Here is a 22,136-nt window from a genome sequence, read left to right as displayed (position 1 = left end):
CGTTTCATTTTAATAATCGATGTGAACATTAACTGAAGCTCTTGACCTGTATCTGGGCAATTCTTCAGCACAGAGACCAAAATTATGAAATTATTAAGATTGCCTTAACTCGTCAGCTCAGTCGTAATGTACTAAAAATCATATTTAAAAATCATCACCCCGATTATAGCAGTGTCGCTTCAGAGGAATCTTGGTTTGAATTTTAAGAAATGAAAGTTCAGTTTTTTTCCGACGTAATTCCGTTACTGACTTTTCTTTCCACGTAAAAGATTTTGCCTTCAGAGTTAAACATAGACAATTTTTCTGTGCTTTTTTAGGGTCAAAAGATACCGCGTACACTATGAAATTTTTTTAAATAACTCATCCAACCGACAGATGAGTTTACACCATCATGTGTTGTCTCTCATCCGTCCGGCGTCGTCTACATTTCACGAAAATTGCTTCTTCTCTCTCAATTCTTCACCGATTTTTATTCTTTTTGGCAGGAAGGTAGGTCTGCCTGGAGTGTATAGAGCTTCTAACCAAATTTGCATAATTGCAATTAATAATAAAGATATGGAGTAATTAATCAATCCCTAACGAGCAGTTTCCACACGAATCACTTCTTTTCCCTCAATTCTTCACCGATTTTGATTCTCTCTGGCATGAACATAGGGATACCTAGGGTGCATAGAACTTCTACCCAGATTTGCTTAACTACAATTATTAATGAAGTTATGGACTAATTAAGCCTTAATGAGCAGTTCAACAAAAATCACTTCTTCGCGGTCAATTCCTCGCCGATTTGGATTCTTTCTGGCAAATAGGTCGGTATTCCTAGGGTGGATATCGCTTGCAACATTTATTGCGCAAGGTGGCCTACTTTAGATCGTTCCTTCTGGACTAGATGGGGCCGGAGTGAGCTACGCCATCATTGACGGTCTCGTTTATCTTGAGCAACTAAAAAAAAGTACCACATTTTGCTGTGAATGCAATTCTGTTACCGAAGAACTACCCATGTGTGTGATTTTATGCACTGCACTACCGCCACAAGTTTGGCTAATTTGGATAAATTACTCTTTTACGCCCCAATTTATGCACATTTGGTCAAAGAACACATGCTAGACATCATGTACAAGTTATAGATAAATACTGCATTTGTGTAAAATGTGACGTCATAATAGAAAGAATCTGGCTCACAGAGTTTTGTCCTTGATCAATAAATCCATCAGCTCAGGATCATATTATACGCACATCTCTTACACTCTTCCATACACTTTTTAATAAAGTTTTCATTTAGTCTTGTTGTACTGAAATGTCATAATAAGATGAGATGCATTTGAAACATTTTTTTTTTTTAAAACATGACACGGATGTTTGTAATCAGTCAGACAGGGATATAAGATTTCATCTTTTTCCAGTAGTAACTTGTTGTACTTCTTTTCTTTCCTCATCTTCTCAGAATGCTTTGATTTCTTTTGTTCTTCCTTCTCTTTTTCTGAACATTATCTTCCTGTCTATATAATGTGGAGTACATTCTATAGTCATGTTGTACTGTATGCTGGTGTGCACATGTACACACACACACACACACACACACACACACACACACGTCAACACACCCACACACTACAGGTCTTTGTGGTTTTTCAGCACCATATGCGGAAAAGATTTGTGTGGAAGAACAGGAACAGAAAGAACAAGTCAGTTTAAGTTTCACATGACAGACTAGTTTCTGGTGTCATTTGATCTAATCTGTTTTTGCATTCCTTTCTTTCTCCAGTCGGTGACTGTCTTCTATTCAATTATTTTCAGTATTATAATCCTATAAACATATCCAGTTAGGGCCATAAGTATTTCGACAGCGACATAATTTTTATTAGTTTGCCTCTGTGCAACACCACAATGGATTTGACATCAAGCAATCAAGACATGTAGATCTTCAGCTTTATAGGTAGACGGCCTTTCAGATTTTTCCAAGTCTCATCTCATCTCATTATCTCTAGCCGCTTTATCCTGTTCTACAGGGTCGCAGGCAAGCTGGAGCCTATCCCAGCTGACTACGGGTGAAAGGCGGGGTACACCCTGGACAAGTCGCCAGGTCATCACAGGGCTGACACATAGACACAGACAACCATTCACACTCACATTCACACCTACGGTCAATTTAGAGTCACCAGTTAACCTAACCTGCATGTCTTTGGACTGTGGGGGAAACCAGAGCACCCGGAGGAAACCCACGCGGACACGGGGAGAACATGCAAACTCCGCACAGAAAGGCCCTCACCAGCCACGGGGCTCGAACCCGGACCTTCTTGCTGTGAGGCGACAGCGCTAACCACTACACCACCGTGCCGCCCCATTTTTCCAAGTGTAGGTCATAAAAAAAAATTTCCCTGACACCCAGACTTCCAATTTAATTTTTTTAATAGAACAATTAATGAATTTAGGGCCACATGGCCCTAAATTCGCCGCTATTTTTTCCTGCTTCACCGTGACTCAATTCCAGATGCTACGTCATGCATGACATGGTGGGCTTTCCCCATTTGTACAAGGCATTGTGGGATACAAATTTGAAACAGGAGAGAAAAATGGAGGACGTGAGTGTGCGAATGAAATGTGAAAGACCGACTACAGTAACGGAAAGCGAGAAGAAAAGACATTGTTATATACGAAGGAAAGGAAACGCAGGACCAAACTAATAAATATCGGCGCTCAGCGAGCACCTCGGTGTGATCAGCTGTTCGTTTAGCGACAGAATGATGGAACTGTCAGTGCACGCTCAAGGTAAACCTGTAGATGGCAGTAATGCAACACTGGATGCCAGCTGCTGTAAAACCCAAAAGAAGAAGGTAAACCTGTGCACACGGACTTCCTCTGTCTGCTTGAATGTGCGAAGCAATCGATTTCATGCACATTATTTGCTTTAATCCCCTCAAATTAAATAACTTCCCAGCCACATAATGGCCTGGTTTTTTTTTTTTAAAGATATTACAGAAATAAACATATATCAATGACCAAATTTCAGAGGGAACTAATGGGGCTTTTCCACTACCAACGCGGCTGAGTTTGGCCGAGCCGTGCGGTGATGAGTTGGGCTGAGTCGAGCTGAGCGGGGCTGTTAGGGTTACATTTCGACTATAACCGCGCTGAACCGTGCTGGCTGGAAGTGGGTGGACACATTGGGTGGAGTTACGAAAGTGGGTGGACGTCACGTGATGTCGTTAGGCGGCGCAAACAGTGACATCAGTGACCTTTTAAGAGGTAGTCTCATGACCCGGATAGTAAACAATAAACATGGAGGACATGGAGTCGTTAGTGTTGCTGGTCTTGGTGCTGTGGCTTGTTGTCACCGACAACAATCTAATCATCTTCTTCTTCTTTGTCGTAATTCTTCTTCTTCCGGGTTTATGGTGTTTACAGATCCCAGCGTGTTCGCAGGGCGTGTGTGGGCATGTGAGGACACTCCTCCTCACCAATCAGTGCACAGGGGAGTGTCTCCTCACGCCCCTAGCCCCACTCGGCTCGGTTGGGCTCACTTCAGCCCTACTCCAAAACCGTGCGAGTTTTGGGTGCTGAGTAAGGCTGAAGTGAGCTCAGTCGTGCTGCTCTGAGGTAGTCGAAACGTGAGCCGTGTTGGGCTGAAGTGAGCTGAAAAAGGGTAGTGGAAAAAGGGTATAAATTTCACAGGATTTTATGAAATCGAAAGGCCGAATAGCTTTAATTCAAGACCTTCAACAACAATATTGCATTAACTATTTAGGAATTACAGCCATGTATTACATCGTGCCTCCATTTTCACAGTAATATCAGAAACATTAATGGCATTTGGCAGACACCTTTATCTGGACTGACTTACATGAATTATCTCATCTCATTATCTCTAGCCGTTTTATTCTGTTCTACAGGGTCACAGGCAAGCTGGAGCCTATCCCAGCTGACTACGGGCGAAAGGCGGGGTACACCCTGGACAAGTCACCAGGTCATCACAGGGCTGACACATAGACACAGACAACCATTCACACTCACATTCACACCTACGGTCAATTTAGAGTCACCAGTTAACCTAACCTGCATGTCTTTGGACTGTGGGGGAAACCGGAGCACCCGGAGGAAACCCACGTGGACACGGGGAGAACATGCAAACTCCACACAGAAAGGCCCTCACCGGCCACAGGGCTCGAACCCGGACCTTCTTGCTGTGAGGCGACAGTGCTAACCACTAGACCACCGTGCCGCCCTACATGAATTATTATTATTATTACTGACAGCTAAGCATTTTCACAGCCAGGTGTGACCTGTTTGATCACATTATTTCATAACAAATTAAGGACTGGAGTTGATCCAAGTGTTGAAATTATATTTGGCAGCTGTACGTAGGAACTTTCAGCACTATGTGGTCCAAAGAGGTGTTGATGTAAATGAAGGAGGCCATCTTTAGGCTGAAAAACAAAACAAAACACCACACCTATCTGAGAAAGGAGAAGAATTTGTTACATACTTAAAAAGAAGGAATGCATTAGCGATCTCAGCAACACCAAAAGGCATGGAAGACAACTAAAGTGGAGGATTGTGGTGAAAAACTCCTTCACAACATTTAGCCAAGTTAAGAACACTCGCAGAGAGGTAGGCCTATCACTGTCATAGTCTACAACCTGGTACACTCAAGAACAGAAAAGCCAGATTAGACTTTGCTAGAAACCTTGCCCAGTTCTGGAACGTCTTCGGACAGATGAAACCAAGATTAATTTGTCAAAAAAAAAGTCAAAGTCCATCCCGTGCCAGGACCTGGTCTTCCCAGGCAGTCTTATATCCCAGTACTAACCAGGCCCTTAAAGGAACAGTCCACCGTACTTCCATAATGAAATATGTTCTTCTCTGAATTGAGACGAGGTGCTCCGTACCTCTCCGAGCTTTGCACGACCTCCCAGTCAGTCAGACGCGCTGTTACTCCTGTTAGCAATGTAGCTAGGCTCAGCATGGCCAATGGTATTTTTTGGGGCTGTAGTTAGATGCGACCAAACTCTTCCACGTTTTTCCTGTTTACATAGGTTTATATGACCAGTGATATGAAACAAAGTTCAGTTACACAAATTGAAACGTGGCGATTTTCTATGCTATGGAAAGTCCGCACTATAATGACAGGCGTACTAACACCTTCTGCGCGCTTCGGCAGCGCATTGATACCTTCACTCGGAGTTGTACCATTTTTTTTTTTTTAGACAGGGCGGATGGACCAGGGCATTCGCCCACCTGGCCGTGCCCGACAAGGAGCGCTCTCGGCCGGCTTGGGAGGCAGATGGCAGCCCCTCCTGGAAGTGTGGTTTTACCATGGGCCTCATGCGGAAAAATGACAAAGTCCCAATTTTACCATGGGGCTCAAGTTGTACCATTTTTTTTTTTAGACAGGGCGGACGGACCAGGGCATTCGCCCGCCTGGCCGTGCCCGAAGAGGAGTGAAGGTATCAATGCGCTGTCGAAGCGCGCAGAAGGTGTTAGTATGCCTGTCATTATAGTGCAGACTTTCCATAGCATAGAAAATCGCCACGTTTCAATTTGTGTAACTGAACTTTGTTTCATGTCACTGGTCATATAAACCTATGTAAACAGGAAAAACGCGGAAGAGTTTGGTCGCATCTAACTACAGCCCCAAAAAAATACCATTGGCCATGCTGAGCCTAGCTACATTGCTAACAGGAGTAACAGCGCGTCTAACTGACTGGGAGGTCGCGCAAAGCTCAGAGGTATGGATCAGCTCGTCTCAATTCAGAGAAGAACATATTTCATTATGGAAGTACGGTGGACTGTTCCTTTAAGGCCTGGTTAGGGTGGCGCCCATCTCCGTTTCTATATCCCTTGGAGGGGCTAGTCCTCTGGCAACCACAAGAGTTTGACTCCCTACTCACATCTGTATTGCAGCGTGCCTTGCCAGATGGCAGGAGGTACCATTTTTATAATGGTCTTTGGTACGACCCGACCACAAGTAGAACTCGTGATCTCCCCATTGAGAGGCGGACACGCTAACCACTAGGCCAGCTCATGGTAGGAGTAACTTGTACAGAAGCACAATTACGAAAATTGTGTTGCTGTCCAAATGTCTCAAATTAGCACTGTCACCTCACAGCAAGAAGGTTCCGGGTTCAAACCTCACAGCCGTTTGTGTGGAATTTGCATGTTCTCCCCATGTCTGCATGGGTTTCCTCTGGGTGCTCTGGTTTCCTCCTACAGTCCAAAGACATGCAGATTAGGTAAAATTCCCAGCCACTGGAGTTGCACAAGCTTGTGCATATTTAGCACCGTTCCCAAATCCAGATCGATTGGGGAGGGTTACATCAGGAAGGGCATCCGGTGTAAAACCTATGCCAAATCAAAGGGGTTGAAAATCAGTTGGAGCTTCACCCTGTATTCCTCCCCTGTCACAAACTATGTGATGAATCAAATAAATAGACTACTTGACTGTATCATATGTACATTTTTGCACAAAGTATTGATCCCAGGTGATAGAGATGTACATTTTATTTATATCTGCACCAAAAGTGAACTCGTAATTGACCTACTTTAATCAGACTCAACATTTCATTCCATGTTTTAATTTTACAGACACTTTTGCAGCTGCCCTCATCAATGAGGTCAGAGACCCGCACTGACTCTAACCTCACACGTCCATTTAGTAACATTAATGCACTTCGTCTCTGAACTGCAGTTTTGCACATTTCAAGGCCATCCCGTACATCTCCATTCTGTGAGCCTTTATTGCACATTCCAACTCACACTCTACAGCTTGGTTATTGACTTAACCCATGATACTTCTTATCATGTCTCTTCTCCATCTTCATCATATGACCTGTTTTTGCACATTCTGGACATACTGTACATCTCGGACTTCAACCACTCATTCACTTACCCCTTAAATATGTCCACTTTTCAAAATTTGTATATTTCAGATTCTTCTATTTCCTATTCTATGTATATAGCTAGCCCTATATAGAATATATATGACCTGGCGACTTGTCCAGGGTGTACCCCGCCTCTCGCCCATAGTCAGCTGGGATAGGCTGCAGCTTGACTGCAACCCTGTACAGGATATACAAATAATGATCTACAAATAATGGATGGATGCATATACCGTAGCTACTTTTTCATCTCATCTCATCATCTCTAGCCGCTTTATCCTGTTCTACAGGGTCGCAGGCAAGCTGGAGCCTATCCCAGCTGACTACGGGCGAAAGGCGGGGTACACCCTGGACAAGTCGCCAGGTCATCACAGGGCCGACACATAGACACAGACAACCATTCACACTCACATTCACACCTACGGTCAATTTAGAGTCACCAGTTAACCTAACCTGCATGTCTTTGGACTGTGGGGGAAACCGGAGCACCCGGAGGAAACCCACGCGGACACGGGGAGAATATGCAAACTCCGCACAGAAAGGCCCTCGCCGGCCACGGGGCTCGAACCCGGACTTTCTTGCTGTGAGGCGACAGCACTAACCACTACACCACCGTGCCACCCCTAGCTACTTTTTGTCTTTGCTAAATTCTTCTATTTTAACTGTTCAAGCACCAATCACTGAAGCAAATTCCTCGTATGTAAGAACATACTTGGCAATAAACTTGATTCTGATATTTAAGATGAAAGTATTCGAGTTTGCTTTGCTGCCCAAAGGAACAAAGCAAATATAAAAAAAGTGATATTATTCAATAATATTAAATTAATTTTGCAAAACAAACAGGAATATTTGGAGATTAATATGTGCACACTTTGATAATTTTTTTATTTAGTAATTTATGTGTATATATATATATATATATATATATATATATATATATATATATATATTACACAGACACGAGTGTTTTACTGGGAAATACTGTACACCACTCATAGCTTTCATACGAGCTCCATCCAGGACATGGAGAACCAAAACCGTGACATAAATCTCTACATGTCACTCGTGAGGAAATCGATGAATTGTTTTGATAAATTTGTGTACTTTTTGTTTGTGAATGTGTCGATACAATAAAAAGAAAATCACATGTTGGCTTGAAGAAATGAAGTTTATCTTCTCGTGTTGAAAAATCATGATACATATACATTCATTTCGGGTGTTCAATCCGTCTTTCTCTTTCAAAATTCTCTCAAAATCTTCCGTATTTAATGAAGCAAACCTGGCGGCCATGTTTGTTTACAAACTGTCCCAGTCGCTCGCTAGCGCGGAAGTTTTACATCTCCGACTAGTGACGTCATGTTGTCTTGACAACCATGCAATATCGTAAACCATATTCAACGCTCATTCTCTATTGGGTAAAGTGACGTAATACATGTAGGATGAGTGATACGCTAACAGTATTGCATGCTATCAAACCAAATGAATGAAACCCGCTAGAACGGAAGAGAACACTTTTTTTTTCCATCGAAAAAGTGTCCTGCATGTATAATAATTCCCGATATTTCACTCCGATGACGTCATTCCTGGTGTTTTCCCGCTGACTAGATGCACGTTGTCAAAATGGTGAACCAGTTCAAAATTAAAATTCTTTTGATCAACTTGTGTATTTTTTGTGTGGATGTGTCCATATAATATAAATAACATTACACGGTGGAGCGCAGATATGAAGCGTTGCTTCGCTCACTCGTGATAGGCTATATACATTCACCACTTGAAGATAAACTTCATATCTTCGCACAACCGTACGGTTGTGTTTTATGTGATCTAAGCACAGTGGTGTGTTCTGGTTTATGTATCAGTGAAATTGAAGTTTGTGTGATTTTTGGCTTCACTTTGGATCACAGTGTTAATGCTGGTGTTGAAATATTGACTGACTTTGAACGTAAGTAACTCAATAAACTAGCGTGTTTTACATTTGTCCAAAACTTAATTTTTTTTTTGTGTGTTTTGTCAGCAGGCCGCTGTCAGTGATGGAGGAATCAATGCGGGTTTTGGTGAGTGTGTCCCTTTTGCTGCATTACGAAATAAACTGATTTAAAAAGACATCCAGGTTTCCGTATGGTTGTGCGAAGATATGAAGTTTATCTTCAAGTGGTGAATGTATATAGCCTATCACGAGTGAGCGAAGCAACGCTTCATATCTGCGCTCCACCGTGTAATATTCTTTATATATATATATATATATATATATATATATATATATATATATATGTTCCATATATGTAATTCATGGGATTAAATTGCATTTCATTGATATTAAAAACATAGGAATAAAATAACCTCATGAATGTATAATAAATCAGTTTTTATACACATCCCTATATACAAATCAGTTTTGTGTATATATATATATATATATCTATATATATATATATACATACATATATACATATATATAAATATATATACATATATATATATATACATATATATATATATATATATATATATATAAATATATATACATACATATATATATATATATATACATACATATATATATATATATACATACATACATATATATATATATATATATATATATATATACATACATATATATATATATATATACATACATATATATATATATATATAAATAAATATATATATATATATATATAAATATATATATATATATATAAATAAATATATATATATATATAAATAAATATATATATATATATATATATAAATATATATATAAATATCAGCTGGATAGTACAGTGGTAATGCTCACTGACTACGACGCAGGAGATCGGGGTTCGAATCCCGGTCGGGGCAAAACATCATCCAGTAAGGGTCCTTAGGCAAAAACCCCTCATGATATATCAGCCTACCTCAGGAATGAGTGAAGACATAACTGATAGAGTCATACCGGCTCAGACGTCGCCCGGGTCAACAAGGTCTGCGTCAGTTGCTAGGGAACCAGGGCAAACTGATGAGAAATGGGCTACTGGAACAAGACATCGATGGACGAGGACAGAAAATATGGATTTGCTGGAATGCTACTATACAAGCAATCCCAGAGAGAGGGGATACATGCAGAGAATGTGGGACCATTGGATACTTCGAAACCCACAATCAAGGCTAACAAAGAAACAGCTATTAGCCCAGTGTTCCAACATCCATAATCGAAATCTGCTATCACAACTAGAGATTAATGAAATACAACAACGATGCTACGGCAAGGGGGAGCCAGGAAGACAGGTCAGCGGGGAGATGTCATCATCCCCACAACCAGAGATTGGGTACCAAGCCCCAACAGCTAACAGCCTCAACACAAGAGCTGCTGACCTGAGAAGGAAGATCATGACCCAACTGGAAACCTGGAGCCCCCGACAAATACCGAAGCTGAGTTGCCAAGTACCTTCAGAAGATCTACTAGTAGATGTGAATGCTGCTCTGAAGACAATCTCCACAAGAACCATCACTGAGACCAACAAGCTGATACACAGTACAGCAACAGTAATCATGGAGATGCTTGGACACAAGGTGGGCTTGGGACATAACAAACAGTATCCACCATGGAAGAGACGATTAGAGGCCAAGATAAAGGCAGCAAGGAGAGAAGTTAGCCAGCTAGCTGAACTACAGAAAGGGAACATGGTGAATATAGTGGCGCCCAGGAAGTACAACTCACTCTCCATACCAGAGGCACTCGAAACTGCCAAACAGCGACTAACAGCTCTGGCCACCCGGTTGAGGAGATACACCAAGGAAGGAGAGGCCAGGAGAATAAACAAGCTGTTCTCCACTGAACCAGCCAAGGTGTACTCTCAATGGCAGGGGAATAACAACCGGTCAGACCCACCAAGAGCTGAGGTGGAAAAATACTGGAAAGACATATGGGAAAGAAAGGCATCATACAACACCGATGCCCAATGGTTAGTGGACCTAAGAGCTGACCACAGCAACCTCCCAGAACAAGAACCAGTAACCATCTCAATGGCAGACGTCCAAGAAAGAGTGTCAAAGATGAAGAGCTGGACAGCACCAGGCCCCGATATGATCCATACGTACTGGCTGAAGAAGCTAACTGCACTCCATGAACGCCTAGCAGCACAGATGAACCAGCTGCTGAGGGATGGAACCCACCCAGAATGGCTAACCCAAGGCAGGACAGTCCTAATCATGAAGGACCCCCAGAAGGGACCCATCCCATCCAACTACCGGCCAATTACCTGTCTCTGCACAACATGGAAGGCCCTGTCAGGCATCATTGCGGCAAAAATGAGTAAGCATGTGGCTCAATACATGAGCGAGGCACAGAAAGGAATTGGCAGTAACACCAGAGGAGCCAAGCACCAGCTACTGGTCGATAGAACAGTTGCCCGAGACTGTAAGAAGAGACAGACCAACCTGTGCACTGCCTGGATTGACTACAAGAAAGCCTACGACTCAATGCCACACACATGGATACTGGAATGTCTGGAACTGTATAAGATCAACAGGAACCTAAGGACCTTCATACAGAACTCAATGGAAATGTGGAAGACAACCCTAGAGGCCAACTCAAAACCCATTGCCCAAGTCAACATCAAGTGCGGCATATACCAAGGAGATGCGCTATCACCACTGCTGTTCTGCATAGGCCTGAACCCCCTCAGTCAGATCATCACGAAGAGCGGCTACGGGTACCGATTCCGTAGTGGGGCAACAATCGGCCACCTGCTCTACATGGATGACATCAAGCTGTATGCCAGGAATGAGCGAGAAATAGACTCGCTGATCCACACCACCCGGATCTACAGCGATGACATAGGGATGTCATTCGGATTGGACAAGTGTGGCCGGATGGTCTCAAAGAGAGGCAAGATGGTCCGGACTGAAGGGATTGACCTACCAGAGGGCAACATAGGTGATATCCAAGACAGCTACAAGTACCTTGGCATCCCACAGGCTAATGGAAACCATGAAGAGGCCACAAGGAAGTCAACCACAGCCAAATACCTCCAGAGAGTAAGGCAGGTCCTGAAAAGTCAGCTGAATGGTAAAAACAAGGTCCGAGCCATCAACATGTACGCACTACCAGTCATCAGATACCCCGCTGGTATCATAAACTGGCCAAAGGAGGAGATAGAAGCCACAGATATCAAGACTAGAAAGCTCCTCACCATGCATGGAGGGTTCCACCCCAAGTCCAGCACCCTGAGACTATACACTAAGCGGAAAGAGGGAGGCCGAGGGCTAGTGAGCGTCAAGACCACGGTCCAGGATGAAACATCGAAAATCCGAGAATACATCAGAAAGATGGCCCCAAAGGATGAACTGCTAAGTGAATGTCTCAGGCAGCAGAACCCTGATGAGAGTGCAGAGGAGGAGGAGGAACAGACAACCTGGAGAGACAAACCCCTACATGGCATGTACCACCGTCAGATAGAGGAAGTGGCTGATATCAAGAAATCCTACCAGTGGCTGGATAATGCAGGACTGACAGACAGCACAGAGGCACTAATCATGGCAGCACAAGAACAGGCCATAAGCACAAGAGCCATAGAGGCCAGGATCTACCAGAGTAGATCAGACCCAAGATGCAGACTGTGCAAAGAAGCCCCTGAAACTGTCCAGCACATAGTAGCAGGGTGTAAGATGCTAGCTGGATCAGCGTACATGGAGAGACACAACCAAGTGGCTGGGATAGTATACAGGAACATCTGCAACCAGTATGGAATAGAAATACCCAAGTCCCAATGGGCCATACCACAGAAGGTGGCTGAGAACAACAGGGCCAAGATTCTGTGGGACTTCAGCTTCCAGACTGACAAACAGATCCTGGCTAACCAACCGGACATAGTGGTGGTGGACAAAGAGCAGAAGAGGGTGGTGGTGATAGATGTGGCGATCCCAGCTGACGCCAACATCAGGAAGAAGGAACATGAGAAACTTGAGAAGTATCAAGGGTTGAAAGAGCAGCTGGAACGGATGTGGAAGGTCAAGGGTTGCGTGGTCCCCGTGGTAGTGGGGGCACTTGGGGCAGTAACCCCCAAACTGGGAGAGTGGCTCCAGCAAATCCCAGGAACAACATCTGAAGCCTCAGTCCAGAAGAGCGCAGTCCTAGGAACATCGAAGATACTGCACAGAACCCTCAAACTCCCAGGCCTCTGGTAGAGGACCCGAGCTTGAGGATGACATGGATACCACCCCCCCGCCGGGGGTGAGAAGGAGATTATTATATATACATACATATATATATATATATATATATATATATATATATATATACATATATATATAAATAAATATATATACATATAAATATATATACATATATATATATATATATATAAATATATATATATATATATATATATATATATATATATATATATAAATATATATATATATATATAAATATATATATATATATATATATATATATATATATATATATATATATATATAAATATATATACATACATACATACATATATAAATATATATACATACATACATAAATATATATACATATATATTTATATATATATATATATATATATATATGTATACATACATATATATATATATAAATATATATATACATATATATATACATAAATATATATATATATAAATATATATATACATATATATATACATAAATATATATATATACATAAATATATACATATATATATACACATATATATATATATATATATATATATATATATATATATATATATATATACATATACACACACATACATACACACACACACATAGATATATATATATGTTGTCGTGCTGCGCGTTCTCCTCAGTGTGGTGAGACGTGGGTAAAGATTCACACGACAAGGAAATATCTTCTTTGGCGAACGTTTACTGAGGTCTTAAATATAACAATTACAACAGTGCAAACGATTGTCTCAGGTGGTTAACTTGTCGGCTCTTGCTCGGGCACAGAACAGGAATGTTTCTTCTGTCCATGCGATGAGCTACGAGCCACACAATCAAAAAACTAAAGACTGACTAATTCAACGCGAACATTCACTAACTAGTATGGCCACCAGAACGCAGTAGCCAATCAGAACACTGCAACGCATATCCCGTAGGGGGAGGGAGGGGGGACAAACTGAACTATTCTACACTATCCCCCTCCAAGAGTACTGAGTCCCTTCAGTACAGGTGACTCAACTAAACATGACAAGGAAATACATTTTAACATTTAACAGAAGTTAGCAATAGTGTAGGCAAACTTAAGGGATATTCAGAAAATAGATTAAACAGTAACCTAGTTTCTTTAAACGCTAATGATTACTTTTCTGTTAATTACGATCACAAATCATGTTACTTTTAAACTCAAGGAATTACAGATATCTATGCATGAACTGTTTTCTCTCTTTTTTTTTTTTTAACTAGTTCCTGAATCTATAAAGGCTTGTGGACTATACGCCCACGTAAAGTCTTAAAAGTCTTATCTGGACTCCCATGGATCTTCGTAGGTCTTCCTCGCCGACGGCTGGAAGCTCTGGATCGAGACGCTCCATCTTCCTGGCGTGGCTCTTGGATATCGGGTTCTGCAGGTTCAGGTTGTTGGGGATCTGGTTCTGCCGATGCGTCGTCCACGCCGCTCTGCAGTAGCATGTCCGTCACCAGTGGGGCATCCTCTTTGGGTGATGGGTCTGCGGAGTCCTGGCGTTGCTGTAGCACGTGGCTCCTCTGACGACCCACCCAGGCCGGAACCACTTCACTGGCGTACGGCTTGAGTCGGTCGTGATGCATTATCTTGCTGCGCTTAGCACCTTGAATCTCATAGATGACTGGGCCACGGCGAGCTGAGACGATGAAGGGCCCTTTCCATGGCGCCTGGAGCTTAGGGCTTAGTCCTTTCTTTTTTGTGTCATCCTTCATGTACACCAGGTCTCCGACGCTGTAAGACTGTTCTTGTGCTCGCACGTTGTATGTCTTCTTCTGGCGTTCTTGTGCAGCACGAAGATGTTCTCGCGCTGTGTGTTGGGCCTCTTCAAGGCCTTCTCTGAGGTTGCAGAGGTAATCAGCTACTTCCATTCGATCAGACTTGAGCTCCGCAGTTCCAGACTGAAGATCGTGGGGTTGGTGGACCTCCCGGCCAAGCATGAGTTGGTTGGGCGTGAAGCCTGTGACTCCATGGCGGGAGCTGCGGTAGGCGGAGGTGAGTAGTGGCAGGTGTTCGTCCCAGTTTTTCTGATTTTTGTCCACATAGCACCTGATCATTTGAAGCAGAGTCCTATTGAACCGTTCCACCTGCCCATTAGAAGCAGGGTGGTAGGGGGTCGTTCTGGTCTTTGTGATCTGCAAGAGCCTGCAGACACTCTGGAACAGGCAGCTCTCGAAATTACGACCTTGGTCTGTGTGCAACTCAAGAGGAGAGCCAAAACGAGCGATGAATTCGTACACAAGCTTCTTGGCTGTTGTTTCGGCCCCCTGGTCAGGAACAGCGAAGGCTTCGACCCACCTAGTAAACTGGTCAATTATGACGAGGATGTATTTGTTCCCTGAGCTGGATACAGGAAACGGTCCAAGGATGTCTAAGTGGAGACGGTCTAGAGGAGCGCCAGCTTGATAACTTTGCAACTGGGCCCTCTTGAGCGGTCCAGCAGCTTTGCATTCGTTGCAGTGCTGACACTTTTTCACGAACAGATGAACATCTGGTATCTGATAGCCTTGGCGCAGACGTTCCAGTGTCTTTGCTTCTCCCAGGTGACCGGAGTGGGGCGGGTTGTGGCAAGCCTGTAGAACCTCCTGTTGCATGGCTGATGGCACGAGCAACAGCAATGTTGGATCTTGGGTGCCTTCTCTCTCCCAGCAATAGAAGAGGACGCCTTGATGTCTGACGATCTGAGGCCAACACAGCCAGAACTTTCTCACTGCAGGGCTCTCGAGCATCGCTTGATCTTTAGTAGGAAGTGTACCCGAGTCCTTCCACTGATGTAGGATGGAGAGGACAGGGTCAGCTTTCTGGAGTTGGACAAGTTGGTCAGTGCTGACAGACTGCAACCAGTTGACTACTGGGGTGGCCGGTTGGGGTACTGTTGTCTGTTCTGTTTGCTCCCGGTGATCATCAGCACTGTTGGTCTCATTGCTGGGCTCCAGGTATCTCACTGCCAGTGGTACAACGTCATCAACATCTTCTTCGAACCTGGCCCACTGCTCGTGAAGTCTCTGGCAGTACTTACAACCTTGGCATGGCAACTCAGACAGGTACTTCCCAGCTTGGTAGCAGTCACATTTGTCCAGATCTCCAGTGCCTTGCCTTGACATGGCATCAGCGTTTGAATGTTTGACACCTGCTCTGTGCTCTATGCGGAAGTCATATTGGCACAACTCTTCCAGCCACCGGGCCAGCTGACCTTCAAGATACTTGAAACGAAAGAGCCAGGTGAGGCTGCCATGATCTGTTCGCAGCAGGAACTTTCTTCCCAGGAGGTAGTGACGGAACTGACGGGTAAAGCGCACCACAGCAAGCAGTTCACGTCTGGTGACGCAATACCTCTGCTGAGCTGGTGTGAGGTGACTGCTGGCATATGTCAGTACTCGCTCCTCCCCCCACTGGAGTTGTGACAGAACAGCTCCAACACTATGGCTGGATGCGTCAGTATCGAGAATGAACTGACCTTCGGCTGTGGGGTACCCCAAGACTGGAGCAGCTGTCAATCTCTCTTTGAGCTGTGTGAAAGCCTCTTCATGGGCTTCAGTCCACTGAAACACAGCTCCTTTCTTTAGCAGGTTGTGGAGAGGACTTGCAATCTCGGCGAAAGATGGGACAAATTTACGGTAGTAGTTACATAATCCGAGAAAAGCTTGCAGCTCTTGAATGTTGCTGGGAGGCTCCCAAAGCTGTACATCTCTGACCAGCGCTGGATTTGGGCAGATTCCATCTCCGCTCACGATATGGCCCAGGAAGAGAACCTCCTCTTGAAGCAGGTGGCATTTCGAAGGCTTCAACTTCAGGCCATATTCGTGCAGGCGTTCAAAGACTTGAGCAAGACGGTTGAGGCTCTCTCCCACATTCCTACCCAGGACTATAACGTCATCTAGGTAAATAAGCAACGTCTCCCATTGCAACCCCCTGAGGACGAGCTCCATCGCCCTCTGAAAAGTACTCGGAGCGTTGCAAAGCCCGAAGGGCATGCGTGTGTACTCATAGAGGCCCCATTTGGTGATAAATGCCGTCTTCTCACGGTCCTTGCTATCCACTGCTATTTGCCAATAGCCTGATTGCAGGTCAAGCGTGGAGAATAGAGAAGCTCTGCCAAGAACATCAAGGCACTCTATCTTGGGAAGGGGGTACGCGTCTTTGATCGTCAGGCTATTCAGGCTACGGTAATCCACACACCATCGCACTCCTCCATCTTTCTTTCGAACTAGAACGACTGGAGAGGCCCACTCTGACGATGATGGCGTGATGACACCTGCTCTCAGCATGTCTTGGAGATGGGTTTCTTCTTCGCCTTGAAATCCAAGCGGTGTTCTTCTCACTGGTTGCCGCACAGGCTTGGCTAGCCCCGTGTCGATCTTGTGTGTGACAGCGGAGAGGTAACCCAGGTAGGAGTCACCTTTAGCGAAGAGGGACTGGTAAGTTAACAGCAACTGGAGGAAGTGTTGTTGTTGCTCTTCATTGAGAGTTTCACTCGTGGCCTCCACCAGGCAATGGAGATGCTCAGGCAGGTCAGCAAGCGTTGCCACTCTTCCAATCACCAGTGGTGACACGTTCTCCAGCTCACTCTTGCCATCAGTCGCTGCTCTCTTCACCCACAGGCTTTTCGGTTTCTCGGGATAGGCCTCCACCAAAAGCCCAAGGCACACACCTTTCAACAGGGCTGCTTTGCTGGTTGAGAAGTTGCATAGTCTGACTGGCACTTGCTTCTCCATTGTGGTAGCCACACTTCCAGATGCAACGGCTTCTGTGATGTTCAAGGGCTCTAGCACTGCTGGCACACCAGGCTTGGGGTTCTCGACTTCTCCCCACACCACGCATTCTGAAGTGGGTGGTATAGTGGTGGCCTCTCTCAAGAGCACCCTAGCGACACTGTAGTCTGCTCCATCTCCTCCCACTATTTTTGAAGGCACAAGTTCATTCCCAATGAAAACTTTGCCGCGGGCGTGTATGACGACGTCGTGAGCCTTCATCAGGTCCAGGCCAAGGAGAACTGAGTCACGTATGGGAGCTACATGTACAGCCCAGTTTATTGTTTTGGATGCGATTTTAAATGTCACAGGCAGGCCCTGTTTTGCTTTCATGCCTTCTCCAACACCTGCATTCAGAAGGTAGGTTTTACAGAGGCTTGTGGGCTGCTCTTCTGAACAGTTCTGGTACAGCGCCTCTGATATTACGGTTGTCTGAGCTCCTGTATCCACCACAGCCTCAGTTGGAATGCCATTTACAGTTATGGGAATCTGCAGACTCTCACCTTTGCTTTTAGCACAGCTCAGTTTTAGCTCATATGTGCTGTTGGACTGCACATGATTGCCTAGGTGGTTTTCACCATGGTTGTGAGCAGGCGCTGGGCTTAGCGACTTTGTGCAGTCCCTCCTGAAATGTCCCTGTTCGCCACACAGGAAACATGTAGCAGGTGCCCCACGACTTGGGCTTGGTGACCGAGAGCGTGTTCGGTCTGACTGCACATGCTGCTGAGCTACTATGTGAGATTGCACTGGGGATTTTGCTCGCTGGTGCACAGCGTGTGTAGACTGCAGACTTCCCAACTGCAACTGCAACTTTTCTATTATCTTTGTGAGAGTCTTAATTTCATCTTTCAGTGCAGTAAACTGATCAGTGGTCACATACTGAGGAGTCTGTACTCTACGTGAAGAGGCAGTGCAATCTTCACTGGCAGCAAAATCTTCATCAGCCCACGAAATGCGCCTTGTTCTATTTTTAATTTCAGTGTCACGACCCACAGTCACTTTAAAGTTATGTTCATGGGCTTCTACGCTCTTCTGTGCCTCCGCTAGGGAGCTTGGGTCCCGGTTCATAACTTCATAGGCCACTTTTTGATTTCGTAAACCTTTCAGGAAGGCATCTGTTGCGAGCTGATCTTGTAGTTGGAGGTCTACTCCTGGGTATGCAAATGTGACAAGACGGCGCACTTCTTCTGCAAATTCAGCTGTTGTCTCTTTACCTTGCCGAAGCTCGCCTAATTTTCTCCTTACTGTAGTGGGGGGATCTTTTAGTCCAAACCGCTGTGTAAGTTGCTCTACTAGCAGTACATAATCCTCTCTTATACGCTCTGGCAGTGAGCAGACATACCTACTGTAATTGCAGCGCCTCTTAGGCATTCTAACAGCCTATCTACTCTCTCAGGAGCAGTCCATCCATATTTCCTGGCCAGGCACTCGAAAGGTAACAAAAAGGCATCCCAGTCTTCTTTACCGTCATATATGGCAAGTTTAGGCCTGTGCACATCTTGCATAAACTGTTGGCCACTGCGAGCTAAGCTGTTCAGTCTTTGGCCGTCTTGGTAAGGAAATGTGTGTTGGCCTTCACGCTCTGAGTTTCCGCCATTTCTACGTCTAACAACAGGTTCAGAGTTAAGATTAAGCCTAGGCGGACCAGAGCTGCGAGCCCGCTGGTTAATGACATTCAGCTCGGATGCAAAAGGACCACTAGTATGGCTGCTTGGTCTTGCTGACATTCCCCAAGGGGCAGAGGGAACATTACCTGGCTCAGCTACAAGACTGTGCAATGTGGAGTGTTGTGCACTATCTTCCCCATCTACAGTGGGAGCAGCAAAAGGGGGTAATGCTTGATGTGTAACTGGATTTCCACTTATGTGTGTTAGGACGGGGGCCAGCATCATTTGCAGTTGTTTTGTTTGCTGATTTTGGTTATCCAGTAATGCTTGTAGCCACTGTGGGGCTTTATCAGCCTGTACAGGCTCTGCTGTGGCGCCTTGTAATTCTTCAGTCATTCTCAAGTGTTTACTTTTTTTTTTTCCTTTTGTTGTTGTTATTTATTCACTTTTTGTAGCTGGTGAATTGTAGTCAATAAAACAATTTCATTTGAGCACTGTATTTCGTTTTGTTTGTGACTCATTTAACTTCAGCTATAGCCAGAAAGATTTTCCTTTTAGCTTGCTTGAAACTTTTATAATGGCATGAGTGAGGATTGTCCAACAGTGACTTGGAATGCACCATAAGATGCTTTTTAACTTCGTCAGGGCTTTCGGTTTTCACACCTTTAACGACTGTGTTTTCAAGTCCACTGTTAAGCCGTTTAGGGCTATTCAGATGAGCATTAACACTTCGTAATCACGAGGGTAACAATTAGCAGTTTGTCAGATGGCTTGCTAGCTCTTTGAAAGAGTTGGGGGCTTTCCTTCTTAGCCAGTTTTCACCGCGGTGATAAGCAAACAATAGCGGCAGTATTGCAGGTTTAACTTAGGCGGATACACTCTTCAGCAAGTTAGCTATATCTTCATAACATTTCAGTGCTTTCTTTTAGACTCACGGACTGTAGATTTCCTTTGACTTCAAAGTTCAGACTGATGATTTTAATCCCACTTCTGACACCAGTTGTCATGCTGCGCGTTCTCCTCAGTGTGGTGAGACGTAGGTAAAGATTCACACGACAAGGAAATATCTTCTTTGGCGAACGTTTACTGAGGTCTTAAATATAACAATTACAACAGTGCAAACGATTGTCTCGGGTGGTTAACTTGTCGGCTCTTGCTCGGGCACAGAACAGGAATGTTTCTTCTGTCCATGCGATGAGCTACGAGCCACACAATCAAAAAACTAAAGACTGACTAATTCAACGCGAACATTCACTAACTAGTATGGCCACCAGAGCGCAGTAGCCAATCAGAACACTGCAACGCATATCCCGTAGGGGGAGGGAGGGGGGACAAACTGAACTATTCTACAATATATATATATATATATATATATATATATATATATATATATATCAGTGGCGGCTGCTGGTTTTTAAAACAGGGGAAGCCCATTTTACGCATTCATCGTAAAACCTGTAGGCTGGATATCAAAACATAGAAAGGTGTGCCCCATTAGCATAGTGAACTAGACAACCCTACCTAGTGGCAGAAAGTATTTTTGCTTGTACATTTCATGTTATAGTCTGGCTTGCCAGGATAGTGCCTCATATCCTTAATCAAAAATATCAAACATCCAAAAATCACTGGCTATTCAACGAAGAGCCTTGAACATCATACCCTGATATGCAACACAGAGTCTTTAACACAACACCCAGCTGTGCAACACATCCTTGAACATCTTCTGCAACACAGTCTGGAAATTCATAACCAGGTAGGCTATGCAACACACAGAACCTTGAATATTATACCCAGGTATAACCTATAACACAGAGCCCACCATTCTCTTAACATTACTGAACAATATACACACTTCAGATTCATGAACATGAACACTATTTATACACAAATTCTGCCCTCCGCTCCTTTTCCAGAAAATGGTCTGTGACCCTGTCATACCAGCTGGTTGTGCTTTCCAGAGACTTCACCAATTTCTGTTAGCAGCTAGCACTGCAGATCCCAATAAGGCTCAAGCTAGCCTACAACCAGATTGAACTACAAATGAAATAAATGAGTGAATTCACGAATGATCAAACTGATAGAATGGATGAAAGTTAACGGAGCACAATGAGTAATATTTACATTTATTTACAGAGTAATGTACAGAGGCATCAATGAGAAGAAACGTTTATATGAAAAGAAATTCGGACAGCACTTTGGCACACGACTACACTTTCTCGACATCCACTAGGGACTGACTGATCATACTTCCGTGTTCCTCGCCAAAGTACCGCCCTCCTCATGTCTTTCAAACACTACCTCCAATAATCCTTTATCAGCCCGGCTTCTTGTCCCTCCCACTGTCTCGTTTAGTCCCAGAGAAGCCCGGCTTCCCTGGAAGTGACGATTTTGTTGATTTTAACCAATAACAACTAGCCGAAATTGGCTGTTCAGAGCCGTCTCGTAGACTGCAACGGATACCCGGCTGCCAGTCAGTGTTGCCAGATACTGCTGACGTTTTCCATCCCGAAATATGTTCAAAACCCGCCAAAATGCACTTAAAACCGCCCAATCTGGCAACACTGCTGCCAGTCCATAGAGCCCATTGAAATAAGAAAGGTTACAGCCAGTGTTGCCAGATTGGGCGGTTTTAAGTGGATTTTGGCGGGTTTTGAATATATTTTGGCTGGAAAACGTCAGCAGTATCTGGCAACGCTGGTTACAGCCT

The 22,136-nt window shown here is 44.1% G+C and overlaps 1 protein-coding gene across 1 annotated transcript; it reads right to left on the bottom strand.

Moving 5' to 3' along the window:
• Window positions 1-13,745: 13,745 nt before the first annotated feature.
• LOC132868818 (uncharacterized) lies at window positions 13,746-20,014 on the bottom strand. Its single transcript, XM_060902021.1, has one exon. It carries the CDS (start codon window positions 19,191-19,193, stop codon window positions 14,304-14,306), a length of 4,890 nt encoding a protein of 1,629 aa, XP_060758004.1. The 5' UTR covers window positions 19,194-20,014; the 3' UTR covers window positions 13,746-14,303.
• Between the last annotated feature and the right edge of the window lie 2,122 nt (window positions 20,015-22,136).

The sequence above is a fragment of the Neoarius graeffei genome, chromosome 20 (genome assembly GCF_027579695.1).
Source record: "Neoarius graeffei isolate fNeoGra1 chromosome 20, fNeoGra1.pri, whole genome shotgun sequence".
Lineage (NCBI taxonomy): Eukaryota > Metazoa > Chordata > Actinopteri > Siluriformes > Ariidae > Neoarius > Neoarius graeffei.
The sequence above is the reverse complement of the archived record's forward strand: the minus strand, read 5'-3'. Positions and strand labels throughout refer to the sequence as shown.